The sequence below is a fragment of the Cherax quadricarinatus genome, chromosome 60, assembly GCF_038502225.1.
Source record: "Cherax quadricarinatus isolate ZL_2023a chromosome 60, ASM3850222v1, whole genome shotgun sequence".
NCBI classification, from domain to species: domain Eukaryota; kingdom Metazoa; phylum Arthropoda; class Malacostraca; order Decapoda; family Parastacidae; genus Cherax; species Cherax quadricarinatus.
Window position 1 is genome coordinate 210,461 of NC_091351.1, and position 27,040 is coordinate 237,500.

At 39.2% G+C, this 27,040-nt stretch overlaps 1 protein-coding gene across 3 annotated transcripts in view; it reads left to right on the forward strand.

The window, feature by feature from the left end:
• mei-41 (meiotic 41) overlaps positions 1–27,040 on the forward strand; it is a 183,829-nt gene that overhangs the window by 90,256 nt on the left and 66,533 nt on the right. For all 3 annotated transcript variants that reach the window (XM_070097851.1, XM_070097852.1, XM_070097853.1), the window contains exons 27-32: positions 2,807–2,937; positions 3,196–3,468; positions 10,635–10,831; positions 11,261–11,390; positions 11,576–11,722; positions 23,651–23,756. In XM_070097851.1, the coding sequence (XP_069953952.1) occupies positions 2,807–2,937; positions 3,196–3,468; positions 10,635–10,831; positions 11,261–11,390; positions 11,576–11,722; positions 23,651–23,756 (984 nt within the window). The remainder of the gene's footprint in view (positions 1–2,806; positions 2,938–3,195; positions 3,469–10,634; positions 10,832–11,260; positions 11,391–11,575; positions 11,723–23,650; positions 23,757–27,040) is intronic.

Here is a 27,040-nt window from a genome sequence, read left to right on the forward strand (position 1 = left end):
GTGGCTATGGCTAGGACTGTATATTGATTTGTGATGTTTTTTTTTTTCCTTCTTTTAACCCTTAAACTGTCCAAACATAGATCTAAGTTCACCTGCATGGTGCTCCGAATATTTTGAAAAATAAAAAAATTGTTTTTTGTTTTTAAATTAAAGAGGGCAATTTTCTGTGTGGTATAAGACCCAAAAAATTTTTAGGACCAGTACTTGCTGAGATATAAGACCACAAAGCTGGCTCTAGATGCTCACCTGACGGCAACATCCAGTCCTGCCGCTTGCAGAAGTGTTGCTGATTTACCTTTTTTCCTCGCTTTTATTTTAATTTATATAATTTTTGTTCTGATAATTACAATTTATAATAGTTCTTGTGATTTCATAGCCAATCTTTGTTCTGACACTAATATTATGTAGTGAAATAGTACTCAAATGGTAACAATCACACTGACAGGTAAACATTTTCACCTGCCTTGGTCACTGACTATTGTCTAGAAATATATAGACAAAGTATTTATAGGTCCCAGCAATGTTTTAGACATGCTGGAGTATGAAACTCCTTGAAGAATGGTGTTATGACAAGGGTCAGATAAGTGAGACATTTGGTGAATGTGAGTTGCTGAAAGGAACCTTGCCTTTATATGTTTTTACTCTTGCACACAAACATGTCTTTGTATGTCTGTCTGTCAGTTTGTCTATCTGTTTGTTTATCTGTACATCTATCTGTCTGTCTGCCTGCCTAATTCTGCTTATCTGTCTGTCTAGTTCAGCTTATCTGTCTTTGTCTTCTGTGTGTGCCTGGAGTATAATATGAAACTCCTTGAAGAATGGTGTTATGACAAGCGTCAGATAACAAGTGACATTTGATGAATGTGCGCTGCTGGAGGGGGAAACTTGCCTTTATATGTTTTTACTCTTGCACACAAACATGTCTCTGTATGTCTGTCTGTCGGTCTATCTGTCTGTCTGTCTATCTATCTGTCCTTACATCTGTCTGTCTGTCTATCTATCTGTCTTTACATCTGTCTGTCTATCTGTACATCTATCTGTCTGTCTGCCTAGCTCTGCTTATCTGTCTAATTCAACTTATCTGTCTTTCTGTCTTCTGTGTGTGGTCATGTTTATTTATGTCTTATATCTACAAACACTATATAGAACTTGGCCTAGAATTTTTGGGTTATCCTAGGTAATTTACATTATGTATAATAACTGTACATATGAGTACATCTTCTAGGTAGTAGACTGGTAGACAGCAACCACCCAGGGAGGTACTACCGTCCTGCCAAGTGAGTGTAGAACGAAAGCCTGTAATTGTTTTACATGATGGTAGGATTGCTGGTGTCCTTTTTTCTGTCTCATGAACATGCAAGATTTCAGGTACGTCTTGCTACTTCTACTTACACTTAGGTCACACTACACATACATGTACAAGCACATATATGCACACCCCTCTGGGTTTTCTTCTATTTTCTTTCTAGTTCTTATTCTTGTTTATTTCCTCTTATCTCCATGGGGAAGTGGAACAGAATTCTTCCTCCGTAAGCCATGCGTGTTGTAAGAGGCGACTAAAATGCCGGGAGCAAGGGGCTAGTAACCTCTTCTCCTGTATATATTACTAAATGTAAAAGGAGAAACTTTCGTTTTTCCTTTTGGGCCACCCCGCCTCGGTGGGATACGGCTGGTGTGTTGAAAGAAAGAAAGATCTACAAACACTATATAGAACTTGGCCTAGAATTTTTGGGTTATCCTAGGTAATTTACATTATGTATAATAACTGTACATATGAGTACATCTTCTAGGTAGTAGACTGGTAGACAGCAACCACCCAGGGAGGTACTACCGTCCTGCCAAGTGAGTGTAAAACAAAAGCCTGTAATTGTTTTACATGATGGTAGGATTGCTGGTGTCCAATTTTCTGTCTCATGAATATGCAAGGTTTCAGGTACATCTTGCTACTTCTACTTACACCTAGGTCACACTACACATACATGTACAAGCATATATATACATACATACCCCTCTTGGTTTTCTTCTAATTTCTTTCAGTTCTTGTTCTTGTTTATTTCCTCTTATCTCCATGGGGAAGTGGAACAGAATTCTTCCTCTGTAAGCCATGCATGTCGTAAGAGGTGACTAAAATGCCAGGAGCAAGGGGCTAGTAACCCCTTCTCCTGTATATACTACTAAATGTAAAAGGAAAAACTTTCGTTTTTCCTTTTGGGCCACCCCGCCTCGGTGGGATACGGCCGGTGTGTTGAAAGAAGAAAGATGAGTACATCTTTATTTATTTACTACAAGTACATGCAAAAACAGTGATTAAGTGTGAGTGAGGTGAAAGTATTGAATGATGATGAAAGTATTTTCTTTTTGGGTCACCCTGCCACGGTGGGAAATGGCCGACTTGTTGAAAAAAAAAAAATAGATAAACAAATAAATGGCTAAAAAACATTAAAAAGGACTATGTATGGTATGTATACATGTATTGTCATTTATTATGTAAACACAGTACATGAATATTTCAGACCATATACACAAATAACCCACACATAAAAGAGAGAAGCTTACGACGACATTTCGGTCCGACTTGGACCATTTACAAAGTCAGTGTGACTTTGTAAATGGTCCAAGTCGGACCGAAACGTCGTCTTAAGCTTCTCTCTTTTATGTGCGGGTTATTTGTGTATCGTTCCAGTCACGGTATTGTGCCTTTTTTTGTTATTTCAGACCATATAGTCTTATCACTGTATTTAATTTATAAATATTAACACATTATATGATTAAGAAATTTAATTAATTTTCTTTATTCTATACACAGAAGAACTAAATGAGATCCACCTAAACATAGAAACAGAATGTTTTATTGTGCAGCTAGTTACAGAGTTAGGCCGAGCCTTCTTGGCTGCCACCGATGCCAACACTCAGACCTGTGCATCTTATGCGATGCAAGTAGGTGCCGTGTACTCTACACAGTATTTTTACTGAAAATATATCATTTTGTGCTATTTAGTAGCACTACCAGTAATAGTGTGGCTGAAAATAGTACTACTATTACTATTGCTACTAGTACTACTAATAATACTATTAGTAGTAATACTGCTACTACTACTAGTAATATCTAATAGTAGTAGTAATAGTAATAATAATAATAATATGTTCTTATTATCTTAAGTAAAATTATGTTTCACTAGCTGTTCTGTTATGCAGGAGGTGACACGTCTGTATGGTATTAGAGAAAGTGGATGTGATGGAGCAACACCTGTTGGTTCAAGAGTATGGGAACGATTGGGCTACCACTTGCAAGAAATCATATATCCTCTATTGACATCAAAGTACACAGTGGCAACAACTACCAGTCGTTCATCATCTGTGCTCCCATCTCCTATATATGGAAGTTCACGGGCACGATCATTTCACCAGTGGCTCACCAACTGGGCATGTTTTCTTGTAGAGCTGCTGAAGGGAGAGAAAGCAAGTCAGGTCAGTTGGCACTTATTAAGGCTCTGTAATAAGTATGTGCTTATATGCATATGACACTGAAAGCTTGACATAAAGAAGCTTTGAACTCTAAGAATACAATACAGGAGGGCTTCCCAACATACAGTACCTGTTTTTGGTGTTCCACATTTTCATTGGCTTTCAGTTGAGCCATTGTTCCACCATCTGGTGACTATTGCCAGCAGGTGGAACAGAATGAACAGTGGCTCAGTTTGAAGCCAACAATAACATGGAACACTCAAAGGAAGGTGCTGTACATGTGGGGCTCTCCTATACTTATTACTGGGTATGTGTGTGAACATCTTTAAGTAAAACTTTTACTAGTCCCATCAATATAAATATTCATATGCTAGCTGTTCCAGGGATCTGTATGAATGATGTAGATCTTAATATTAAAGAGATGATGGGAACCAGAGAAATATACAGAAATTGGATATTTAAAGAATATGGTGATATGATGTAATGGTTTCTTAAATTAAGAAACATACATGTATTGATTTTTATATAATCCATTAATGCCGCCAAGATCTATTAATATCATTCTTTACGTACAGTGGACCCCCGGTTAACGATTTTAATCCGTGCAAGAGGGGTAATTGTTATGCGAAATAATCGTTATGTGAATGAATTTTCCCCATAAGAAATAATGGAAATAAAATTAATCCGTGCAAGACACCCAAAAGTATGAAAAAAAATTTTTTTTACCACATGAAATGTTAATTTTAATACACACAAACTGAAAAAGGCATGCACACTTACATGACACTTACTTTTATTGAAGATCTGGTGATGATTGATGGGATGGGAGGAGGGGAGAGCATTATCTTCTTACTGTTTAGAAGGGGAATCCCCTTCCATTAGGACTTGAGGTAGCAAGTCCTTTTCTGGGGTTACTTCCCTTCTTCTTTTAATGCCACTAGGGCCAGCTTCAGAGTCACTGGACTTCTTTCGCACAAGATATCTGTCCATAGTGGCCTGTACCTCTCATTCCTTTATGACTTGCCTAAAGTGTTTCACAACATTGTCAGTGTAATAATCACCAGCACGGCTTGCAATAGCTGTGTGAGGGTGATTTTCATCCATGAAGGTTTGCACTTCAAGCCACTTTGCACAGATTTCCTTAATCTTTGTAGTAGGCAACTTCTTCAATTTCTCTCTCCCCTCCTCTGAACCAGTTTCCCCAGGTCTGGCCTCTTGCTCTTGAAGTTGATCTATCAGCTCATCAGTGGTTAGTTCTTCATTGTCCTCCTCCACCAACTCTTCCACATCCTCCCCACTAACCTCCAACCCCAAGGACTTTCCCAATGCCACAATGGATTCCTCAACTGGCATAATCATCTCAGGGTTAGCCTCAAACCCTTCAAAATCCCTTTTGTCTACACATTCTGGCCACAGTTTCTTCCAAGCAGAGTTCAAGGTTCTCTTAGTCACTTCCTCCCAAGCCTTACCTATAAGGTTTACACAATTGAGGATATTAAAGTGATCTCTCCAAAACTCTCTTAGAGTCAGTTGAGTTTCTGAGGTCATTACAAAGCACCTTTCAAACAGAGCTTTTGTGTACAGTTTCTTGAAGTTGGAAATAACCTGCTGGTCCATGGGCTGCAGGAGAGGAGTGGTATTAGGAGGCAAAAACTTCACCTTAATGAAGCTCATGTCCCCATAAAGTCGCTCTGCCACGTCTGTAGGATGACCAGGGGCATTGTCTAACACCAGGAGGCACTTAAGTTCTAATTTCTTTTCAGTTAGGTAATCTTTCACATTGGGGGCAAATGCATGGTGTAACCAGTTATAGAAAAATTCCCTAGTGACCCATGCCTTACTGTTTGCCCTCCACAGCACACACAAATTATCCTTGAGGACATTCTTTTGCCTGAACGCTCTGGGAGTTTCAGAGTGATACACTAATAAAGGCTTAACTTTGCAATCACCACTAGCATTGGCACACATCAACAAAGTAAGCCTGTCTTTCATAGGCTTATGTCCTGGGAGTGCCTTTTCCTCCTGAGTAATGTAGGTCCTGCTTGGCATTTTCTTCCAGAACAGGCCTGTTTCATCACAATTAAACACTTGTTCAGGTTTCAGTCCTTCAGTTTCTATGTACTCCTTGAATTCATGCACATATTTTTCAGCCGCTTTGTGGTCCGAACTGGCAGCCTCACCATGCCTTATCACACTATGGATGCCACTACGCTTCTTAAATCTCTCAAACCAACCTTTGCTGGCCTTAAATTCACTCACATCATCACTAGTTGCAGGCATTTTTTTAATTAAATCCTCATGCAACTTCCTAGCCTTTTCACATATGATCGCTTGAGAGACGCTATCTCCTGCTATCTGTTTTTCATTTATCCACACCAATAAGAGTCTCTCAACATCTTCCATCACTTGCGATCTTTGTTTCGAAAACACAGTTAAACCTTTGGCAAGAACAGCTTCCTTGATTGTCTTTCTGGTGCCCACAATAGTAGCGATGGTTGATTGGGGTTTCTTGTACAGCTTGACTAGGTCGGCTATACGCACTCCACTTTCATACTTATCAATGATCTCTTTCTTCATTTCTATAGTAATTCTCACCCTTATTGGTGTAGGGTTGGCACTAGAAGCTTTCTTGGGGCCCATGGTCACTTATTTTCCAGAAACAGCACCGAAAACACTGTAATAATACGAAATATTCCGAGTGTATGCTTGGATGTTACCGCGGAGGCTGGCTGGTAAACAATGGCACGGGCGGCACATGTGAGGCTGGCTGAGGGCGCACATTGGACGCGTCTCGGACGAAAATCGGTGAGCGGGTTTTTAATCGGTATGCGCGGCAAAAATTTTGCGATTAAAGTAAGAGGTATGCGAAATAATCGCTATGTGATGCCATCGTTATGCGGGGGTCCACTGTATTTTTAACGTGAAATATGGATAGGTTATGCTACTTCAGTAGTTGCTTGCTTGTTCTCAACAGTAATTTTAATTCCAAAGGTCTGCAGTGCATTGGTTTACAGTAAAACATTACAATGGAGACTACATTGGGTGGTGAACCATGAATACCAACAACCTGGCAGGAATTTTTTTTAAAGATGATAGACAAAAGCATTGTGCTAGAATTAGTACCTGGAAGCACTTAACTCAGTAGATACATTGAGGGAGCTATTGGGGATCTGTGAAAAGTTTGCTTTGAATCAGTAGATAACATAATTTATGTACACAATTTTTTTTTTTTTTTTTTTCAACAAGTCGGCCGTCTCCCACCGAGGCAGGGTGACCCAAAAAAGAAAGAAAATCCCCAAAAAGAAAATACTTTCATCATCATTCAACACTTTCACCACACTCACACATTATCACTGTTTTTGCAGAGGTGCTCAGAATACAACAGTTTAGAAGCATATACGTATAAAGATACACAACATATCCCTCCAAACTGCCAATATCCCAAACCCCTCCTTTAAAGTGCAGGCATTGTACTTCCCATTTCCAGGACTCAAGTCCGACTGTATGAAAATAACCGGTTTCCCTGAATCCCTTCACTAAATATTACCCTGCTCACACTCCAACAGATTGTCAGGTCCCAAGTATCATTCATCTCCATTCACTCCTATCTAACACGCTCATGCACGCTTGCTGGAAGTCCAAGCCCCTCGCCCACAAAACCTCCTTTACCCCCTCTTTCCAACCCTTTCGAGGACGACCCCTACCCCTCCTTCCTTCCCCTATAGATTTATATGCTTTCCATGTCATTCTACTTTGATCCATTCTCTCTAAATGACCAAACCACCTCAACAACCCCTCTTCTGCCCTCTGACTAATGCTTTTATTAACTCCACACCGTCTCCTAATTTCCACACTCCGAATTTTCTGCATAATATTTACACCACACATTGCCCTTAGACAGGACATCTCCACTGCCTCCAACCGTCTCCTAGCTGCTGCATTTACCACCCAAGCTTCACATCCATATAAGAGTGTTGGTACTACCATGCTTTCATACATTCCCTTCTTTGCCTCCATAGATAACGTTTTTTGACTCCACATATACCTCAACGCACCACTCGCCTTTTTTCCCTCATCAATTCTATGATTAACCTCATCCTTCATAAATCCATCCGCCGACACGTCAACTCCCAAGTATCTGAAAACATTCACTTCTTCCATACTCCTCCTCCCCAATTTGATATCCAATTTTTCTTTATCTAAATCATTTGATACCCTCATCACCTTACTCTTTTCTATGTTCACTTTCAACTTTCTACCTTTACACACATTCTCAAACTCATCCACTAACCTTTGCAATTTTTCTTTAGAATCTCCCATAAGCACAGTATCATCAGCAAAAAGTAACTGTGTCAATTCCCATTTTGAATTTGATTCCCCATAATTTATGTACTAGTAACTTCACACTTCCTAATTTCCAAGCTACAAATTCTTTGCATAATACGTATTTACATCACACATTGCCCTCAGACACAACATCTCCACTGTGTCCTGCCTTCTCCACGTTGCAACATTCATAACCCATGCTTCATACCCATATAAGAAAATTGGTACCACTATACTCTCATACATTCCCTTCTTTGCCTCCATGCATAACATTCTTTGTGGAGACAGAGAATACTTTGTTATTACAAACTAAAAAAAACATATAGAATACAGTAGCACAGTTTAATGATTTGTTTCTAGAGTTGGTCCTACCCCTACTCCTTCTAGTATTTTTCCCACTCACAAAAGAGGTTCTGGCAAATCTTAGAAGTCAGTCTTTAACATATATATATATATATATATATATATTTTTTTTTTTTTTTTTTTCAACAAGTCGGCCGTCTCCCACCGAGGCAGGGTGACCCAAAAAAGAAAGAAAATCCCCAAAAAGAAAATACTTTCATCATCATTCAACACTTTCACCACACTCGCACATTATCACTGTTTTTGCAGAGGTGCTCAGAATACAACAGTCTAGAAGCATACACATATAAAGATACACAACATATCCCTCCAAACTGCCAATATCCCAAACCCCTCCTTTAAAGTGCAGGCATTGTACTTCCCATTTCCAGGACTCAAGTCCGACTATATGAAAATAACCGGTTTCCCTGAATCCCTTCACTAAATATTACCCTGCTCACACTCCAACAGATCGTCAGGTCCCAAGTACCATTCGTCTCCATTCACTCCTATCTAACACGCTCACGCACGCTTGCTGGAAGTCCAAGCCCCTTACCCACAAAACCTCCTTTACCCCCTCTCTCCAACCCTTTCGAGGACGACCCCTACCCCGCCTTCCTTCCCCTATAGATTTATATGCTTTCCATGTCATTCTACTTTGATCCATTCTCTCTAAATGACCAAACCACCTCAACAACCCCTCCTCTGCCCTCTGACTAATACTTTTATTAACTCCACACCTTCTCCTAATTTCCACACTCCGAATTTTCTGCATAATATTTACACCACACATTGCCCTTAAACAGGACATCTCCACTGCCTCCAACCGTCTCCTCGCTGCTGCATTTACCACCCAAGCTTCACACCCATATAAGAGTGTTGGTACTACTATACTTTCATACATACCCTTCTTTGCCTCCATAGATAACGTTTTTTGACTCCACATATACCTCAACGCACCACTCACCTTTTTTCCCTCATCAATTCTATGATTAACCTCATCCTTCATAAATCCATCCGCCGACACGTCAACTCCCAAGTATCTGAAAACATTCACTTCTTCCATACTCCTCCTCCCCAATTTGATATCCAATTTTTCTTTATCCAAATCATTTGACACCCTCATCACCTTACTCTTTTCTATGTTCACTTTCAACTTTCTACCTTTACACACATTCCCAAACTCATCCACTAACCTTTGCAATTTTTCTTTAGAATCTCCCATAAGCACAGTATCATCAGCAAAAAGTAACTGTGTCAATTCCCATTTTGAATTTGATTCCCCATTTGATTCCCCCATATATATATATATATATGTTCCTAGGTAGTAGGTTGATTGACAGCAACCGCCCAGGGAGGTACTACCGTCCTGCCAAGTGAGTGTAAAACGGAAACCTGTAATTGTTTTACATGATGGTAGGATTGCTGGTGTCCATTTTTCTGTCTCATAAACATGCAAAGTTTCAGGTACATCTTGCTACTTCTACTTACACTTAGGTCACACTACACATACATGTACAAGCATGTATGTATATACACACCCCTCTGGGTTTTCTTCCATTTTTCTTACTAGTTCTTGTTCTTGTTTATTTCCTCTTACCTCCATGGGGAAGTGGAACAGAATTCTTCCTCCGTAAGCCATGCGTGTTGTAAGAGGCAACTAAAATGCCGGGAGCAAGGGGCTAGTAACCTCTTCTCCTGTATATATTACTAAATGTAAAAGGAGTAACTTTCGTTTTTCCTTTTGGGCCACCCCGCCTCGGTGAGATACGGCCGGTGTGTTGAAAGAAAGAAGAAGATATATATGTTAGAAAAATTTGATATATGCCATATGTTAGACATATTTGACAGATGTTAGACATGAATGTGTGCTGCCCTAGTTCCAGCAGTGTGGGATACTGCTCTCAATCAGTCATTTCCTGGTGAACTATCATGTATATTTAGATCTTTCATGTACAGCATGTATATTTTGAAACTTTTCTTCAACTTCACTGATGTTGTTATATCTAGTATTTAAATTTGCCTTGACTTTTTGTTTCTTATCAGTGTTTTATATGTTCTTGTGTAATGTGCTTCCCTTGGCATTACTGTCTGTGAAGTGACATACGATTCATCGCAGAAGTAAAGTGCCAAGTTAAACTATTAATAAAATATTTGTATGTTGGAATACACCTACCATACGACTTACGACCTGCTCGACTTATGACCACTCGACTTACGACCGTGTTTTTTATGCCAAATTTCCGGGAAATAAACAACAATTTGTGTTGTACACAGTGTTTATCCTAAACCTTACAGTATAAAATACAGTACTAACAGCATAAAAAGTAAAGTAAAACATGAAATACCAAAATAAAACAATAAAATAAAGTCATTACAAAAATGTTTTGTTGATATTCAGTAGTAAAGTTCGACTTATGACCATTTCAACTTACGACCGGTTTCTTGGAACCGAACTCGGTCGTAAGTCGGATGGTAGGTGTATACTTTTTCTTTTACAGGTGTTCAGTGTATGCAAGCCAATTCTCCGTAGATACACAACAACGGCCATGTACCTTCTGCCATCTATTCTTGTCTGTGTGCTTAGGGAATCGGCTCACCACCATGACCAAATAATAACTGAGATTCTTGCTGTTATGAGTCAAATGCAGGAAAAACAGAAGAAAGAAGACTCACTTGCTCCATCCTCAGAGTTCAAGTAATTCCCTCTCTCACTTTTTTTTTTTTAAGGAATGCTATAGTAGAGTAATTGTTATTGTGCTTCAGTAGTAAGATATAAAAAAAATTATTTAGAGACAAAACACTATAGTGCTTGTTCAAAGAAGCTATAATTCTTTCTTGCATATATGCATCATCATAAACCATACCACGGGCGGGATTTGAACCCGTGGTATGGTTTGTTTGCAATCATGTCATTACGATTTCGTGAGTCATGCATCATCATGTTTATACAAAAAATATTTTGGCAAGTTTCAAGATGAAATGTACTCATGGCAGCAACACACACGCATTAAAACAGTTAATGGAGTATTTCATTTTTTTTTTTTTTTTCATTTTTTTTTTTTTTCATTTTGTTGAGTTGATTTTAGCATGTCTTCTGTAAGCTAATTGTTTCTTTTTTATGCAGGCATTTAGCTGTTCAGACTGTATTCTCAGCCCTAGACTACTTGAGCAAATGGGTTCAGAAGCAAAGGCAGACTGAAAACATTGGAAAAAAGGGTCGAGGAGCTTTTACACCATCAGCAGAGCTCCAACAGGTATTTTTGGCTGGAATAGTAAGACTGAAATGCTGGAAACAGTTGCTTATGAAGAAAGGAGCATGTAAAAAGAATTGTGTGGATGCACTGTCTTTAACTTTTTAGTCTCAAAATCACTGAATTACTTTGTAGGCCAAATCACTTTGTAAATTCAACAACTTACTTGTGTCCTTCTTTACTCCTAGGTGACCAGTTTCCTTGAGAAAATTCCTGCTAACCTTTTAGCACAAACATCATTTAAGTGCCAAGCATATTCTCGTGCTCTTCTGCACATCGAGGCTTATTTAAAGGACAATCCTGACCAACTTAAGGAGCATCTTCGTTTCCTTCAGGTAATAGACACTGTATTTGCAGATATATTTAACTAAATTTTCCTTGAATTTATAAAATTTTTGAATAAAGCATTACATATTCCTGATAGAGGGGCAATTATATGGTTAAACATGTTGTTGAATAATCTATTTGATCAGATAAAAGCAATGCTTTGATAGTTTTTTCTTTCTTTCACAGTGTTGCATATACAGTGGTACCTCGGGGTATGAATTTATTTCGTTCCAGAAGGCTGTTCAAGTGCCGATACCGAACAAATTTGTTCCCATAAGGAATAATGTAAATTAGATTAATGCATTTCAGACCCCCAGAAATACACTTACAAAAGCGCTTACATAAATACACTTACATAACTGTTCGAGTTTTGAGCTGTTCGTAACCCGAGGTACTATTTATTTATTTTTTTGTTAGCACACTGGCCGATTCCCACCAAGGCAGGGTGGCCCGAAAAAGAAAAACTTTCACCATCATTCACTCCATCACTGTCTTGCCAGAAGGGTGGTTTACACTACAGTTTTTAAACTGCAACATTAACACCCCTCCTTCAGAGTGCAGACACTGTACTTCCCATCTCCAGGACTCGAGTCCTGCCTGCCGGTTTCCCTGAATCCCTTCATAAATGTTAATTTGCTCACACTCCAACAGCACGTCAAGTATTAAAAACCATTTGTCTCCATTCACTCCTATCAAACACGCTCACGCATACCCGCTGGAAGTCCAAGCCCCTCGCACACAAAACCTCCTTTACCCCCTCCCTCCAACATTTCCTAGGCCGACCTCTACCCCGCCTTCCTTCCACTACAGACTGATACACTCTTTAAGTCATTCTGTTTCGCTCCATTCTCTCTACATGTTCGAACCACCTCAACAACCCTTCCTCAGCCCTCTGAACAACAGTTTTAGCAATCCCACGCCTCCTCCTAACTTCCAAACTACGAATTCTCTGCATTATATTCACACCACACATTGCCCTCAGACATGACATCTCCACTGCCTCCAGCCTTCTCCTAGCTGCAACATTCATCACCCATGCTTCACACCCATATAAGAGCATTGGTAAAACTATACTCTCATACATTCCCCTCTTTGTCTCACAGACTCCTAGGTACACCACTCACCCTTTTTTTATTATTATTATTATCACACTGGCCGATTCCCAAAAAGGCAGGGTGGCCCGAAAAAGAAAAACTTTCACCATCATTCACTCCATCACTGTCTTGCCAGAAGGGTGCTTTACACTACAGTTTTTAAACTGCAACATTAATACCCCTCCTTCAGAGTGCAGGCACTGTACTTCCCATCTCCAGGACTCAAGCCCGGCCTGCCGGTTTCCCTGAACCCCTTCATAAATGTTACTTTGCTCACACTCCAACAGCACGTCAAGTATTAAAAACCATTTGTCTCCATTCACTCCTATCAAACACGCTCACACATGCCTGCTGGAAGTCCAAGCCCCTCGCACACAAAACCTCCTTTACCTCCCTCCCTCCAACCTTTCCTAGGCTGACCCCTACCCCGCCTTCCTTCCACTACAGACTGATACACTCTTGAAGTTATTCTGTTTCGCTCCATTCTCTCCACATGTCCGAACCACCTCAGCAACCCTTCCTCAGCCCTCTGGACAACAGTTTTGGTAATCCCGCACCTCCTCCTAACTTCCAAACTACGAATTCTCTGCATTATATTCACATCACACATGCTCTCAGACATGACATCTCCACTGCCTCCAGCCTTCTCCTCGCTGCAACATTCATCACCCATGCTTCACACCCATATAAGAGCGTTGGTAAAACTATACTCTCATACATTCCCCTCTTTGCCTCCAAGGACAAAGTTCTTTGTCTCCACAGACTCCTAAGTGCACCACTCACCCTTTTCCCCTCATCAATTCTATGATTCACCTCATCTTTCATAGACCCATCCGCCGACACGTCCACTCCCAAATATCTGAATACATTCACCTCCTCCATACTCTCTCCCTCCAATCTGATATCCAATCTTTCATCACCTAATCTTTTTGTTATCCTCATAACCTTACTCTTTCCTGTATTCACTTTCAATTTTCTTCTTTTGCACACCCTACCAAATTCATCCACCAATCTCTGCAACTTCTCTTCAGAATCTCCCAAGAGCACAGTGTCATCAGCAAAGAGCAACTGTGACAACTCCCACTTTATGTGTGATTCTTTATCTTTTAACTCCATGCCTCTTGCCAAGACCCTCACATTTACTTCTCTTACAACCCCATCTATAAATATATTAAACAACCACGGTGACATCACACATCATTGTCTAAGGCCTACTTTTACTGGGAAATAATTTGCCTCTTTCCTACATACTCTAACTTGAGCCTCACTATCCTCGTAAAAACTCTTCACTGCTTTCAGTAACCTACCTCCTACACCATACACCTGCAACATCTGCCACATTGCCCCCCTATCCACCCTGTCATACGCCTTTTCCAAATCCATAAATGCCACAAAGACCTCTTTAGCCTTATCTAAATACTGTTCACTTATATGTTTCACTGTAAACACCTGGTCCACACACCCCCTACCTTTCCTAAAGCCTCCTTGTTCATCTGCTATCCTATTCTCCGTCTTACTCTTAATTCTTTCAATAATAACTCTACCATACACTTTGCCAGGTATACTCAACAGACTTATCCCCCTATAATTTTTGCACTCTCTTTTATCCCCTTTGCCTTTATACAAAGGAACTATGCATGCTCTCTGCCAATCCCTAGGTACCTTACCCTCTTCCATACATTTATTAAATAATTGCACCAACCACTCCAAAACTATATCCCCACCTGCTTTCAACATTTCTATCTTGATCCCATCAATCCCTGCTGCCTTACCCCCTTTCATTTTACCTACTGCCTCACGAACTTCCCCCACACTCACAACTGGCTCTTCCTCACTCCTACAAGATGTTGTTCCTCCTTGCCCTATACACGAAATCACAGCTTCCCTATCTTCATCAACATTTAACAATTCCTCAAAATATTCCCTCCATCTTCCCAATACCTCTAACTCTCCATTTAATAACTCTCCTCTCCTATTTTTAACTGACAAATCCATTTGTTCTCTAGGCTTTCTTAACTTGTTAATCTCACTCCAAAACTTTTTCTTATTTTCAACAAAATTTGTTGATAACATCTCACCCACTCTCTCATTTGCTCTCTTTTTACATTGCTTCACCACTCTCTTAACCTCTCTCTTTTTCTCCATATACTCTTCCCTCCTTGCATCACTTCTACTTTGTAAAAACTTCTCATATGCTAACTTTTTCTCCCTTACTACTCTCTTCACATCATCATTCCACCAATCGCTCCTCTTCCCTCCCGCACCCACTTTCCTGTAACCACAAACTTCTGCTGAACACTCTAACACTACATTTTTAAACCTACCCCATACCTCTTCGACCCCATTGCCTATGCTCTCATTAGCCCATCTATCCTCCAATAGCTGTTTATATCTTACCCTAACTGCCTCCTCTTTTAGTTTATAAACCTTCACCTCTCTCTTCCCTGATGCTTCTATTCTCCTTGTATCCCATCTACCTTTTACTCTCAGTGTAGCTACAACTAGAAAGTGATCAGATATATCTGTGGCCCCTCTATAAACATGTACATCCTGAAGTCTACTCAACAGTCTTTTATCTACCAATACATAATCCAACAAACTACAGTCATTTCGCCCTACATCATATCTTGTATACTTATTTATCCTCTTTTTCTTAAAATATGTATTACCTATAACTAAACCCCTTTCTATACAAAGTTCAATCCTTTTCCCCTCATCAATTCTATGATTCACCTCATCTTTCATAGACCCATCCGCTGACACGTCCACTCCCAAATATCTGAATACATTCACCTCCTCCATACTCTCTCCCTCCAATCTGCTATCCAATCTTTCATCACCTAATCTTTTTGTTATCCTAATAACCTTACTCTTTCCTGTATTCACTTTTAATTTTCTTCTTTTACATACCCTACCAAATTCATCCACTAACCTCTGCAATTTCTCTTCAGAATCTCCCAAGAGCACAGTGTCATTAGCAAAGAGCAACTGTGACAACTCCCACTTTATGTGTGGTTCTTTATCTTTTAACTCCACGCCTCTTGTCAAGACCCTCGCATTTACTTCTCTTACAACCCCATGTATATTTTCTTAATGTCTTTTCGTTAACCTTAGTGCTGATAATAATACTGATCCAGCTGTTTTCAGCATTCTCTCTTTTGGTATGTAATCAGCATTATAGTATATTTGTCCTGCTCTTAAAAGAAAACTTATTTGACCTTTTCATGAATAAAAGTCACATTACTGTGGATTAAGCAAATCATACGTAATCTATAAATTAAAGATGAGACTAGATATTGCTTTGGTTCGTCCTGAGTAATGGTCTATTGCACTGAAAGGCTGTCTAATTTCATCTGAATTCTGTGGGTTGCTTAAGAATACATCTTTTCATGCATGAACCTTTAAATTAAATTTTTTTCAACAAGTCGGCCGTCTCCCACCGAGGCAGGGTGACCCAAAAAAGAAAGAAAATCCTCAAAAAGAAAATACTTTCATCATCATTCAACACTTTCACCACACTCACACATTATCACTGTTTTTGCAGAGGTGCTCAGAATACAACAGTTTAGAAGCATATACGTATAAAGATACACAACATATCCCTCCAAACCGCCAATATCCCAAACCCCTCCTTTAAAGTGCAGGCATTGTACTTCCCATTTCCAGGACTCAAGTCCGACTATATGAAAATAACCAGTTTCCCTGAATCCCTTCACTAAATATTACCCTGCTCACACTCCAACAGATCGTCAGGTCCCAAAAACCATTCGTCTCCATTCACTCCTATCTAACATGCTCACGCATGCTTGCTGGAAGTCCAAGCCCCTCGCCCACAAAACCTCCTTTACCCCCTCCCTCCAACCCTTTCGAGGACGACCCCTACCCCGCCTTCCTTCCCCTACAGACTTATACACTCTCCATGTTATTCTACTTTGATCCATTCTCTCTAAATGGTCAAACCACCTCCACAACCCCTCTTCAGCCCTCTGACTAATACTTTCATTAACTCCACACTCTCTCCTAATTTCCACACTTTGAATTTTTTGCATAATATTTACACCACACATTCCCCGTAGACTGGACATCTCTACTGCCTCCAACCTCCTCTTCGCTGCAGCATTTAAAACCCAAACTTCACACCCATATAAGAGTGTTGGTACTACTATACTTTCATACATTCCCTTCTTTGCCTCCATAGATAACGTTCTTCGTCTCCACATATACCTCAACGCACCACTCACCTTTTTTCCCTCATCAATTCTATGATTGACCTCATCCTTCATAAATCCATCCGCTGATACGTCAACTCCCAAACATCTGAAAACATTCACTTCTTCCATACTCCTCCTCCCCAATTTGACATCCAATTTTTCTTTATCTAAATCGTTTGATACCCTCATCACCTTAATCTTTTCTATGTTCACTTTCAACTTTCTACCTTTATACACACTCCCAAATACGTCTACTAACCTCTGCAGTTTTTCTTTAGAATCACCCATAAGCACAGTATAATCAGCAAAAAGCAACTGTGTCACTTCCCATTTTGTATTTGAAATCTCATAATTTAAACCCACCCCTCTCCTTTACACTCTAGCATTTACTTCTTTTACAACCCCTTCTATATATATATTTAACAACCATGGCGACATTACACATCCCTGTCTAAGACCTACTTTTACAGGGAAGTAGTCTCTTTCTCTTCTACACACCTTAACCTGAGCCTCACTATCCTCATAAAAATTCTTTACAGCATTTAGTAACTTACCACTTATTCCATATACTTGCAACATCTTCCACATTGCTCTCCTATCCACTCTATCATATGCCTTTTCTTAATCCATAAATGCAATAAAAACTTCCCTAACTTTATCTAAATACTGTTCACATATATGCTTCAATATAAATGCCTGATCTACACATCCCTAAGTAGTCTTATAAGGGCTTAATGTCAGTTTTCCTCATGAAGAAAGCTACCTGGAAAGTGATAATTCTCGTGTCACTAAGATTATGTTTTTGGTCTGCTTATCGCTTTATTAGGCTTCTTTTGGCTGAAACTCATTATTAACTTGGTTAGCATTCTGAGTTTTAAGCCTTTCACCAGTAGTGCAAAACTTGATGGAAAACTTACAAAATTACCTGAGTGTGAAGTTAGTGGTTTGGGTGCAACTTATACATCAGCAATTTTGCCCATTTTGAAGCCTATTTTAGACCAAATTCAACAAATTCTAATTTTAAAAACAAAAATTCAAAATACATACTATGTATTCCAGCCACTAAAGCAACCTTTTTTCTATTCCCTAATTACTCCCTGGTGTTTTTTATGGAACACTTGGCCTCTATTTTCAGTATATCATCACAAAAAAAAATCAAAGTTTTACCCTATTTCTCAACTAAGAAAATGTAACCATAATGTGCCATAACAGCATACTGGAGTGAGAGATACGGGAGGAAGTGTAAAATAAGCCCAGTGAGGAGCAGGGGTGTGGTAGGGACAATAAGGGAAAACTGTATCAACATCTGGGGTCCCAGACTATTCAACATCTTACCAGAAGATATCAGGAACCATGGCTGGAACAAGTGTAGAAGCCTTCAAGAGGAAACTGGACAAGTATCTTCACCAGGTGCCAGATCAACCAGGCTGTGATAAATATGTGGGGCAGCAGGCCTCCAGCAGCAACAGCTTGGTTGACCAGGCAAGCACCAGAGGAGCCTGGCCCATGGCCGGGCTCCGAGAGCAGTGAAACTCTCGAAACTCTTCAAAGGAATATCTAAAGTATGGCCATGGTTTACCTCATAAATCAAGCTAGGAGGTGGGTGATTTACCTTAGAAAGATCGCCAAAAAATTTAATGTTTCCTCTTCTTCAATGCCTACTTCAGACCACTTCATGTCTGAAACCTACAAAAATCACTTCCCTTTCACTAGTGTTTTCTGATCTAACAGTTGACCAAGAAACTCTGTACTTGGTATTTTAACCCAAGTACAGAGGCAGAGGTTTGCTGGTCCCATCATGCACTGCATAGGGCAGGACTTGTTTTCACATTATTCTGTGCACACCCACCACACAGACAACCCATTCTCTCATATCTGTGCCAGAATTTACTGATACAGCACATTTGAGGGCACTATAATTAAGCTGTAGATTTACGTGAGCAACACTGGCCTTATTGATGTAGATCTAGGTGAACAACATTGGTCTCAATGATGCAGATCTAAGTGAGAGACAGTGTAATAGTTTGTATTGTTTGACCAGCTTTAATAAATTCTTGAAGTACGTCTCTTCTTCGCAAGGGTTAGGGGGTCAAGAACCTCACAGATCTTGAAAATTTGTGAATGTTTGGTACGCAAATATGATGTAGGGAAATATAATAATACTGTACTGTAGCATTTGCGAATGTTTTGATGCACAAATATATTGTAGGGAAATATAATAGCATTTACTTAGCCTAACAGTACTGCTTCCTTAACCCATTCAGGGTCCATGCCGTAGATCTACGGCTATATGTTGAGGATCCAAACTGTAGATCTACGCCATGAGCTCAGCTCACTCTGATAAGCTGTGAGCGGTAAATTTGGGCCTAGATATGAGAGAATACATCTATATGGTATGTGTGCACCACATAAAATAAATCCTGCAGCATACAATGTATAATGAGAGAAAAAACTGAAACCGTAATTTTCGATTAAAACAGCGACTGCATTTTTTCGTGTGTTTTTTATAGTTGTATTTTCGATTTCTTGGTCTCATTTGATAGAATGGAAGATATGTTACAGAAATAGTGATGATTTTTATTGGTTTTAGTAATGGAAATGGCTTGAAACTGGGCTCAAAGTAGCAGAATTTTTAAATTTTTGCTGATGTTCAAGAGTAAACAAATGACCTCACACGTCTAATACACACCAGCTGGTGGGTCTAATATACGTTGACAAATGTGGTGATATTATTTATACAATTATTACAATATTGCATAACAGTAAATCTTCTGTTTTTTGGTTTGAATAAAAATTCATTTATGTGAATAAAAAATCAAAATGGAATTCATTTGTAAAGCCTGAAAATGTAACTAATGAACAGAGGAAATGTTAGTTTAGTACCAGGAATGCCTGCATTGTTGACTTGGTGATTTCTTGTGCTCAGTCGATAGAATAGAAGTAATACTAGAGAAATAGCTAAGAATTTGGTCAACTGGAATAATGTAATTGGCCTAAAATGGGAGTCAAAGTCAGCAAAATCACTGATGCTTAAATATTGCTGACACATCAAAATTCGCGAGAGCATAATTTCATCAGTTTTCCACCAAATTTTTTTACTTTTTGTTTTATTACCTTCAGAAAAAGATTCTATACCATTTCATAAGAAAAAATAACAAAATTATTTTTTGAAAATTCTTGGACCCTGGTGTACACTTTGAAATTTGGCCTCTGGATCCTGAAAGGGTTAACCTATTGAACCATGAACAATCATAAAACACATGAAAACATCGTAAAATATTGTATATACATGCTATGGTTTAATAACAATGAACAAACAAAACACCTTTCGTAAGGTTAGGCAGACGAACTCTGACGACTTGTGATGATGATGACAATGATGATGATGGTGATGATAGTTAGCCATGCATAGCATAGCATGATGAGTCTAGTGTGTGGATTCTAACTCTTCACTGCCAGGATCACTGCCAACATCGCTAGAGTCAGAGTTACAGGTCCACATCCCTTTATCGAAAACCCTTGGGGCCAGTAGTGTTTCAAATTTCAGAATGAAGGTGGGGGTCTAGGGCAGCACCCTATAATCAAACATTAACAGTGGAGCAAAAATGTATGAATACCTTCACTAAATGGGATAGATAAAGACTGCAAATGATAAATGAAATAATGGGATAATTATAGACCAGGAACATGATTCTCAAGATGATTCTCAAGACAATTGACGGATGGCATTTTTAAAGACTTCTCCAAATGTTATCATAAACAGTGGTAGTTCCAACACCATATTCTTCAGTAAGATGCCACACTGGCACACCACAATCAAGCTTCTGCAGTAACTCTACTTTCTGCATTATTGATAATGTCAGATGCTTCCTTTTCTTTTTCTCACTGTTACCCATAGGGGTATCTGCAGCTCTTTTTGACATTTTCACAGTGAAATTAAACAGTCACAAAATAAAAAGCAAAAACAAAATATCAGCGAACAGCAGATGCACGTGTGAACACTGCAAGCCCTGAGACACAACTGATGCCTACCACTGGCTGTCAGTGCTGGGTCATGCCACCACGTGGCAACGTTGGAGTTTTGTAGAGATGACTGATGCTCCACACTCCATGGAAAAACTTCGGTTTTCGGAACTTTTCGAATTTCAGAATTTCAGATAAAGGGATGTGGACCTGTAGCAACAGAGTCAGATTTTGCCACAGGTTGAGGTTCAGGTAAGGAGGTAGGGGTAGTGGCAGGCTTCCTTGTGAAGAACAGTGTGATGGGCAACTGAGACTTTTTCCTCTTCATATCTACAAACAGAGTTTTGTAGGGAATTATGCTCCTATCAGTGTCACTCATCATGAAATACATCAGTGTTGCTCATCATTAAATACATCCTCTCCTCACTTAATGATGGAGTTCCGTTCCTAATACCGCATCTATAAACGAATTCATCGCTAAACGAGGAGCATAATATAATGGTAGTGGGTTTATGTCAACCATCTTTGATATTGCTTTAATGTCACCCTTGCACCATTTATAACATTTTTGGTATATTTTTAAATGCTTATACAGTAGTGTACTGTTATTTATTTTATTATTATTATCACACTGGCCGATTCCCACCAAGGCAGGGTGGCCCGAAAAAGAAAAACTTTCACCATCATTCACTCCATCACTGTCTTGCCAGAAGGGTGCTTTACACTACAGTTTTTAAACTGCAACATTAACACCCCTCCTTCAGAGTGCAGGCACTGTACTTCCCATCTCCAGGACTCAAGTCCCGCCTGCCGGTTTCCCTGAACCCCTTCATAAATGTTACTTTACTGACACTCCAACAGCACGTCAAGTATTAAAAACCATTCGTCTCCATTCACTCCTATCAAACACGCTCACGCACGCCTGCTGGAAGTCCAAGCCCCTCGCACACAAAACCTCCTTTACCCCCTCCCTCCAACCTTTCCTAGGCCGACCCCTACCCCGCCTTCCTTCCACTACAGACTGATACACTCTTGAAGTCATTCTGTTTCGCTCCATTCTCTCTACATGTCCGAACCACCTCAACAACCCTTCCTCAGCCCTCTGGACAACAGTTTTGGTAATCCCGCACCTCCTCCTAACTTCCAAACTACGAATTCTCTGCATTATATTCACACCACACATTGCCCTCAGACATGACATCTCCACTGCCTCCAGCCTTCTCCTCGCTGCAACATTCATCACCCATGCTTCACACCCATATAAGAGCATTGGTAAAACTATACTCTCATACATTCCCCTCTTTGCCTCCAAGGACAAAGTTCTTCGTCTCCACAGACTCCTAAGTGCACCACTCACCCTTTTCCCCTCATCAATTCTATGATTCACCTCATCCTTCATAGACCCATCTGCTGACACGTCCACTCCCAAATATCTGAATACATTCACCTCCTCCATACTCTCTCCCTCCAATCTGATATCCAATCTTTCATCGCCTAATATTTTTGTTATCCTCATAACCTTACTCTTTCCTGTATTCACTTTTAATTTTCTTCTTTTGCACACCCTACCAAATTCATCCACCAATCTCTGCAACTTCTCTTCAGAATCTTCCAAGAGCACAGTGTCATCAGCAAAGAGCAACTGTGACAACTCCCACTTTATGTGTGATTCTTTATCTTTTAACTCCACGCCTCTTGTCAAGACCCTCGCATTTACTTCTCTTACAACCCCATCTATAAATATATTAAACAACCACGGTGACATCACACATCCTTGTCTAAGGCCTACCTTTACTGGGAAATAATTTCCCTCTTTCCTACATACTCTAATTTGAGCCTCACTATCCTCGTAAAAACTCTTCACTGCTTTCAGTAACCTACCTCCTACACCATACACCTGCAACATTTGCCACATTGCCCCCCTATCCACCCTGTCATACGCCTTTTCCAAATCCATAAATGCCACAAAGACCTCTTTAGCCTTATCTAAATACTGTTCACTTATATGTTTCACTGTAAACACCTGGTCCACACACCCCCTACCTTTCCTAAAGCCTCCTTGTTCATCTGCTATCCTATTCTCCGTCTTACTCTTAATAGTGTACTGTATATTGTAATAAACAGAATAGAGGAAATTAGCTCCAATATCCGTATTTAGGTATGCACACTGGTCAGAGTCCAAGTCATCGGTAAACGAGTACGTCACTAAGTGAGGAGAGGCTGTATAGGCTGTGATGAATTAATTCAAAATAAACCCCATAGTAGAAGAATCCTTCCTCCATTAACCATGTGTGTTGTAAGAGGCGACTAAAATGCTGGGAACAAGGGTCTAGTAATCCTTTCTCCTGTATAAATTACTAAATGTAAAAAGAGAAACCTTTGTTTTTTCTTTTTTGAGTCATCTTGCCTCGTTGGGAGACAGCCGGTGTATTAAAAAAAAAAAACAGTGTTAGATGATTCTACAGTGGCAGTCTTGGCCTGAGGCTCGACTGCCAGGGTATAACTATTAGAATAGATCACAGGTATGTTAGATATAATTTGCACTTTATGACTAACTGAGGCTATTAGATCTAGTACACAACATAGTTCAGTTGCTAGGATATGTACTAGTTTATTCAGATAATGCAAGGTTTTATATATTATTGACCATAACACTAATATCTTGCAGTGTATTTATGTATCACTGGATGAGCCTGATGGAGTAGCAGGTGTGGCAGCAATCAGGCGTGAGGACCCTTCCCTAGATGAACAAGTTATTGAATATGAAGCAACAGGTCTGTCTTACATTTAAAACAAATTAAATATTGAATCAGATTGTATAGAGTTGCTGAATTTGTTGGAAAATAATATGGTACTGTATAATAATATCTACTATGTCACATAACTAATTGTAAACCTTGAGTATGCACATTATTGTGGATGATGATTAGCTGTATCAAGTATATATTATCTGCCACATAACTAATTGTAAAAATTGAGTATGCACATTATTGTGGTTGATGATTAGCTGTATCAAGTACAGGAATACCTAGCATAGTACAGTTAAGGCATGTCAAAAAAATACTGTAGTATGTAATTCTGTACTGTTTAAGGTATTATTTTAATGTGTTTGTTTTGGTTGTGTTCAGTTGTGTAATGATGAAATGTTTTATGTTCACTCAGTGTTACGGGAGAGTAATCATCAATTTTTGTTTTTCTGTCGTACAGTTTTGTCTAAAAACATTTTTAAAAATCAAGAAAAACTATCACAAATCAATATGCAATCCTAGACATAGACACATCTACTTTACATGGATCAAGACAGTGAGTTAGAAAGAGAACACAGCCAGTCAGGTCCAGTTTACTTATTGTACACGACTCATATGAGTGATAGTATCCTGCGGATGTTCAATTGCAGCTAAATTGAGTGACATGAAAGACGTAAAAATACTGCAAAACACAAGAAAACAAAGAACTGTTCAGTACACAAAGACAAACAATGTAAATCAAGGACCAAATGAAAATAAGTAATTTTTACTTTTTGGGGGGATTATCCTAGGTAATTTAAACACAAAAAGTTTTTTTTTTTTTTTTTAATTTTGTAATTTATTCAGGAGAAGGGGTTACTAGCCCCTTGCTCACAGCATTTTAGTCACCTCTTACGACACGCATGGCGCATGGCTTACAGAGAAAGAATTCTGTTCCACTTCCCCCATGGAGAACTCTTTACAATGTATGATAATTTGTGCAATTGTATTTATGCATACTTATACCTAAATAAACTTATGAATTTGAAACTGTAAGCAATGATGTAAGTTGAACAGAGGGAAATAGTCTTGTTTGCCATAATATGTGGTAAATAAAATTATATTATTAAGTTTATAAAATGTATTATATCAAAACCTATACTGTTCAAAAATGTACTATGCAAGGTATTCCTGTATAAATTTGTACTATTTGTCTCCAGCAGAAGGGTGTGTGTGTATGTGTACAACACACTATCTCGTAAATACAACTTCCTATAATGTACCAACCCTCTTGTGTGCCACCTTTGTAATAGTTAAGACGGTGAGCAAGCCTGGTGGCAAGAACATGATAACAGTAATAATAACAGTGTGTCAATAGTGGTGATGCCACTTTTTGCAGTTGCTTCAAAGCAAGTCTTTTAGCTTTCCCTCCCAACCAGATAGTCACCCCTAAAGCAATCCTTGTATAGAAATTCTGGAACCTTCCCTGATTCAGAAGTATTTCTTATATGAAATCTGAGGAAAAAATACAGGGTGCAGAACAAGCCATCATAGGAACAATACTTTTTTTACAGAATAAAAAGCCTCAATACCATGACTGGAACAATACACATAACCCACACATAGGAAAATGAAAAACACACATACATACACACACACACACCAATAATAACAGATATTTCCATAATCATATAAACATATTTGCATTACAGTTTTCAGGTTTGTTTACTTGTGATTAGAATCAGGTTTCCCCTCATATCTTTTCTCCATAATGGCTGTGTCTTGGTGAAATTATTCACTGGGATTTAATTTCACAAACTGTACATGTTGAAGCAAAATTAAGTTCACATTTTAATACAATATCCTAAAATTAATTAGAAATATTTGATTTTAAATGGTAATTGAACTCTTTGTTAGCCAGTGTTATGGTTTGTCTCATAATTTTAGAGAGAGATTGAAGGATAAATTAAAATAAATATTGTACTAAATAATAGCAATTATTTTCCAGTAAAAGTAGGCCTTAGACAGGGATGTGTAATGTCACCATGGTTGTTTAACATATTTCTAGATGGAGTTGTAAAAGAAGTTGGAGAGAGGGGTGGGATTAAATTATGGGGAATCAAATACAAAATGGGGCTTGATACAGCTACTTTTTGGTGATGATACTCTGCCTATGGGAGAGTCTAAAGAGAAGTTGCAAACATTGAAAGTGAACATAGATAAGAAGGTTGAAAGCGAACATAAATAAGAGTAAGGTGATGAGGGTATCAAACGAGTTAGGTAAAGAATTGGATATCACATTGGAGGGAGAGAGTATGGAAGAAGTGAATGTGTTCAGATATTTGGGAGGAGATTTATCAGCAGGTGGGTTTATGAAGGACGAGGTTAACCATAGAATTGATGAAGGAAAAAAGGTGAGTAGTGCATTGAGGTATCTTTTTCTTTTCTTTTAACACACCGGCCGTATCCCACCGAAGTGGGGTGGCCCGAAAGGAAAAACGAAAGTTTCTCCTTTTACATTTAGTAATATATACAGGAGAAGGGGTTGCTAGCCCCTTGCTCCTGGCATTTTAGTCACCTCTTACAACACGCATGGCTTACAGAGGAAGAATTCTGTTCCACTTTCCCATGGAGGTAAGAGGAAATAAACAAAAACAAGAACTAGTAAGAAAATAGAAGAAAACCCAGCGGGGTGTGTATATATATGCTTGTACATGTATGTGTAGTGTGACCTAAGTGTAAGTAGAAGTAGCAAGACGTACCTGAAACCTTGCGTGTTTGTGAGACAGAAAAATGGACACCAGCAATCCTACCATCATATAAAACAATTACAGGCTTTCGTTTTACACTCACTTGGCAGGATGGTAGTACCTCCCTGGACGGTTGCTGTCTACCAACCTACAACCTAGGATTGAGGTATCTGTGGAGACAAAAAAAATGTTATCCATGGAGACAAAAAAGGGAATGTACAAGAATATAATGGTACCAACACTTTCACATGGGTGTGAAGTGTGGATTGTGAATGCTGTAGCAAGAAAGAGGCTGGAGGCAGTGGAGATATTGTGTCTAAGGGCAATGCGTGGTGTAAATATTATGCAGAGAATACATCGTATGCAAATTAGGAGGTGTGGAGCTACTGAAAGTGTTGTTCAGAGGGCTGAAGAGGGGTTATTGAGGTGGTTTGGTCATTTAGAGAGAATGGAGAACAATAGGTTGACTTGAAGGGTGTATAAATCTGTAGAGGGGTAGGAGTCATCCTAGGAAAAGATGGAGGGAAGGGGTAAAAGAAGTTTTATGTGCAAAGGGCCTGGACATGTAGCAGGCATGTGTGA